The sequence below is a fragment of the Helobdella robusta genome (genome assembly GCF_000326865.2).
Source record: "Helobdella robusta unplaced genomic scaffold HELROscaffold_3, whole genome shotgun sequence".
NCBI lineage: Eukaryota > Metazoa > Annelida > Clitellata > Rhynchobdellida > Glossiphoniidae > Helobdella > Helobdella robusta.
Window position 1 is genome coordinate 5,701,940 of NW_008704501.1, and position 4,984 is coordinate 5,706,923.

General features: G+C 30.9%; 1 protein-coding gene across 1 annotated transcript; it reads left to right on the forward strand.

Moving 5' to 3' along the window:
- Positions 1-1,770: 1,770 nt before the first annotated feature.
- HELRODRAFT_161578 (hypothetical protein) lies at positions 1,771-2,424 on the forward strand (the record flags this gene model as incomplete). The annotated part of the gene is made up of 1 exon (XM_009021483.1): positions 1,771-2,424. One exon carries the CDS (start codon positions 1,771-1,773, stop codon positions 2,422-2,424), a length of 654 nt encoding a protein of 217 aa, XP_009019731.1.
- Positions 2,425-4,984: the final 2,560 nt, after the last annotated feature.

Below are 4,984 nucleotides of genomic sequence, written 5' to 3' on the forward strand. Positions count from 1 at the left end.
CTTTTCTTTTATCGCTAATATCGGATAGTCACGAGTTGGCTCTTTGTTTACTAAAATTAAATTATTTTTTATGTCACAAATTGAAACCTAGTAAATAAAACATTCCTCAACATGTTAACTACATTTTAAATAATCGTTTAAACTTGGAGAGAGAGAGAGATAGAGAGAGTAAAAATGAAAAATATATCAACTGCGTTTTTATCCTATGTTCTTTTCATAGGTTTAGCAAAAAAAGTCAAAAATAAATTACCATTGTTAGTATAATATTACTATGAAAAATTAGTATTAGAAGTTTGTGTGTTTTACTTCACTATTTAGATGCTTTTAGAGAACTTTCGAGTTTAAAAGGAAAAGATGCCTACTTGAAACTAAATATTTTTCAAAAAACTAAAAAAACCAATTGTCCATCCAACCAACCATCAACTCAAGCTGTGCATTGTAACAAAGACTCGTAAATTGAACCAAACATCAAGCCACTGAATGTTAGGATTCACATCTCCTAACAAAGGCCCACATTCACTTTGGGGTTTTTGAGGTATTTTTTTCATAATTTCAATATATTCTTATTTAAACTCAATCAAACCATTTAATTTAGTAATTGATGTAATGTAATTGGTCATATCATTAATAGCTTTTGTGTCTAATTAAAGCAATTGTATCAATTAAAACGATAAATAAAATTAATTAAATCTAAATCAATGAGCTAAGTCGAAATATCATATACATGATCAATAGATTAAAAATCCATCATTTAAAGTTAACCAATTTATGGATTTTAAACTAAACAAGGTTTCCATTTTGTGAGAAATGTGATGCAAAACTATCAATCCAACAATTTAGTTGAGTTAATTTCTTAATAAGACAAGTTAATAAATATATATATTAAAATATTTATTAAAAATATGAATGAGTAAATTTAAAATATTTAAAATGAATTCAGTAAAAGTGAACTTTATAATTTTATTGATATATGAGCATGGATTTTTTACAATTTTTCTTTTCTTTTTGTTTTATTTTTTTAGCATTCAAAGCTACATCATAATTGTCCGAGCGGAATGAGTTTCAGTAATAGCATTTGGTTTCAAGTTTTCATATTTTATGTTTACAAGAAAATACTTACATTATCTAATATAAAAAAAATTTGAAAATGAATATTTCCGAGAGACATATTAGTGTCCATTAGAGTTTGACACGTTGTTTATGAAGAGCGAAATTTTTTCAAGGTAGCAACATCCTTCCATGTTCATCTCATTCATCATTTTTCCCATTAATTTCCCACTCAAATTTTTTTTCGTTCCTCAGTAATTCATTTATTTTTTCAAGATTAAAACTAAAACATGAGCTATCCATGGTACAAGCGATCGATTCAAACTTAGCATTGAAATTTGGCAATTGAATGTTAGGATTCAAATTTCTTAACAAAGGCCCACATTCACTTTGTGGTTTTTTGAAGTATTCACTTTCTGCCGGTTTGTGATATTGACTTTGCTGTTCTCTGTGATATTGACAATCTGACACCTGTAAATGAGACGACATTCACTTAGGCGTTAGTTAGAATTCTTCTATGTTTGAAGATTTTTGGTATAGTTGGACATGGTAGTTGGAGTTGTCACTGTATATATAAAACCTTGCCTGAAGACTAACCAGCATAACCTCCTCATATCGTTCACCGTAAACATCTTCGAGATTATTACTAAAAGTTTAACTCGATATTTTGTATAAACTTATCACGGCCCTTTGCTTGAAAATAATTTTTTGAAATTTAATAACATGGAGTTTAGAGATTACCAAGATGACGAAACTTCCAACAACAACGACGATGGTGTATATGTATACGTAACTTCCGACGATGATGATGTACATGAAATCAGCGTAAATGAGGCAAACGGAAAAAAAGATAATAAAATGGGAAGAATTAATGATGACGATTCGGATGATTCAGAAGATGATGAAGATTTGGATTCATACGATGATGATTCAGACGACAATGATGCAGACGATGAAGGTGATGATGACAGCGAAGAAATTAGAGATGATGATGACGAAAAAGATAACAATTATGCTAGGTCTCACAAAAGAAAACGCGAAGATGGCTCAGATACTGAGAGTGATCATGGGTACGAGAACTTTAATAGCGAAGGCCAGATAAGACAGAAGAGAAGAAAAATTTCGGATAACGATTCCTTGAGGGAGTATGACAACACTCATCCAACTGTAAACAACAAAACAGACAACTCTGCAACCGTTCAGGAAACTGCCTATAATGTAGTCGTTATCGGTGACAATGATGATGACGACAGTGTACACGAAGTCATCATTGTTGAAGAAGATGATGAGGATGTTGCCGTCGTAGATGTGGCTGTTGTTGATGATGACGTTCATAAGGATGATGGTGATAATAGCGATAACGAACCTCTGCGATGACAACCGAGAAATTTCCATTCCAGGCAAGTCCCTCCAGCATAAACAGACGAATAAATAAATTTGTTTTATTTTCATTAATCATGTTTTTGGATTTTAATGTTTTTTCAGTTAAACTTTAATCAACTTAATCGAAAGTGTTTAATTCAGTAATTAATTAACGTAATTGATGAAATCTTTAATGGCTATTGTGTTTAATGAATTTTATCAACCAACACAATGAAATGCGTTTTAATCTGGCTTATATTATATTTAGTTGTTTCTAAAGTTTTAATTCTCCTTTCAACTCAATTAAAACGTTTAATTAGCAAAGTAATTAGATAATGTAATTAGTCGAATCGGTGAATGGTTATGCCAATAACCAACGAACGTGTTGTATAAACTTAAACACATACAAACAAAAAAATAAACAAACTACACACAAAAACACATACACACACATACAAACACAACACACACATACATAATGTATCACATGAGAATTGTATCAACCAACACAATGAAATGCGTTTTAATCTGGCTTGTATTATATTTAGTTGTTTCTAAAGTTTTAATTCTCCTTTCAACTCAATTAAAACGTTTAATTAGCAAAGTAATTAGATAATGTAATTGGTCGAATCGGTGAATGGTTATGCAAATAACCAACGAACGTGTTGTATAAACTTAAACACATACAAACAAAAAAATAAACAAACTACACACAAAAACACATACACACACATACAAACACAACACACACATACATAATGTATCACATGAGAATTGTATCAACCAACACAATGAAATGCGTTTTAATCTGGCTTATATTATATTTGGTTGTTTCTAAAGTTTTAATTAGCCTTTCAACTCAATTAAAACGTTTAATTAGTTAATTAATTAGATATTGTAATTAGTCGAATCGGTAAATGGTTATGCCAATAACCAACGAACGTGTTGTATAAACTTAAACACATACAAACAAAAAAATAAACAAACTAACACACAAAAACACATACAAACACACACACACATACATAATGTATCACATGAGAATTGATGCTCACACTCCATAGAACTTATTTATTGTTTCATGATAGTATCATATCAATAAGATTAAGGACCTCAGATCATTATTTCTGGTTGGCTTGTTCGTTTTTATTTTAACTTTTTGCTGTTGTAGTTTCTTTGCTGTTGTTGTTTATGATGTTGTCGTTGTGCTGTTATATTTTTTGTGTGTTAAAGTTCTAAAAAATTTTGTTTGTAAACTTTTTAAAAAAGCATAGGGCGGCGCGATGGTGTAGCGGTAAATTGCCTGACAATGATAATGAGGTGACCGGATTTAAGATCACAGAGCGATACATATTTCACATATGAAGAAATACTGCGAATTTTATTGATGAAACATTATAAACATAAATATTGTCGTGGAGCTAACAATGTTCACATTGTTTGAAGCGTTACAAAAGTTAAGTTAGTATTGTTTACTTTCTGGATATTGTGAGTATTGCTAGTAAGGCTAGTACAGCAGTGGTGACTGATGCATTATTACTGCCCAAAATGGTAACTACAATGAATAACGGTTAGGATAAATGGGCCGTCGACAAAAAATATAGTTTCAGCAACCAACTCCCTCACTTGCAAATAAGTTAATTTGGCATCAGCATCAGTAGTAATCTACTTGTGTGTGTGTTTGCGTGTGTGTTTGTATGTATGTATGCGTGTGTGCCCTGTACCATTATTGTACACTCATACATGTATGTCTACAACGGGTATGTGCATGTATGTGTGCCCTGTACCATTATCATCCTCACAGCCTACATGTGTGTATGTATGTATGTGTGTGTGTATGAGTGTGTGTAAGTGTTTTTGTGTGTATGCGTGTATACGTGCCTTGTACCATTATATTAATACCTGCGCAAAACATCATTAATTTACCTACATGCAAATGTACATTGTACTGTACACCTATACGCACAGCAAAACTTGTATTATGTATACAGTTGCGTACAATTTGATTGTACTACTAACGAATACAGTGTTTATACAAATAAACATTAGTAATAATAAACATTAGTACAATTAAACATACGACATTCTTATCATAAAATTTAATCTTTAAAAATTATCTTGAATATCTTCGAGCATTTAAACAAAAGTTATCTTCACGAAATGTGTTAAATTTGAAAGTTCGTATAAGCAAAAGAATTCATTTATTACAAACCAATATACAATTTGACAAACAATTGCTAACAATTGTATAACTAATATACAAATAAATAATACAAGCAAACAAACAAATAACCAAACAAATAAACAAACATACATACATACATACACATATACAAGACAAACCTCCCAAAACATCACCAATACATCAAGACATTTTGCTGTGTAGTATTATGTTTGCACGTTGGGAGCATAAGCATCTGTTTGTAGGAACGTACGCTTTATGCCTCTCAGGGCGACTTTACTGATACAACCTACTCGTACTAAACTACTGTCACTTTTACTCTATTACTTTTACTCGCATTAGTATTAATGTAATGTTTAAGAAGTAATTGATGTAATGATGACGTTAATTACG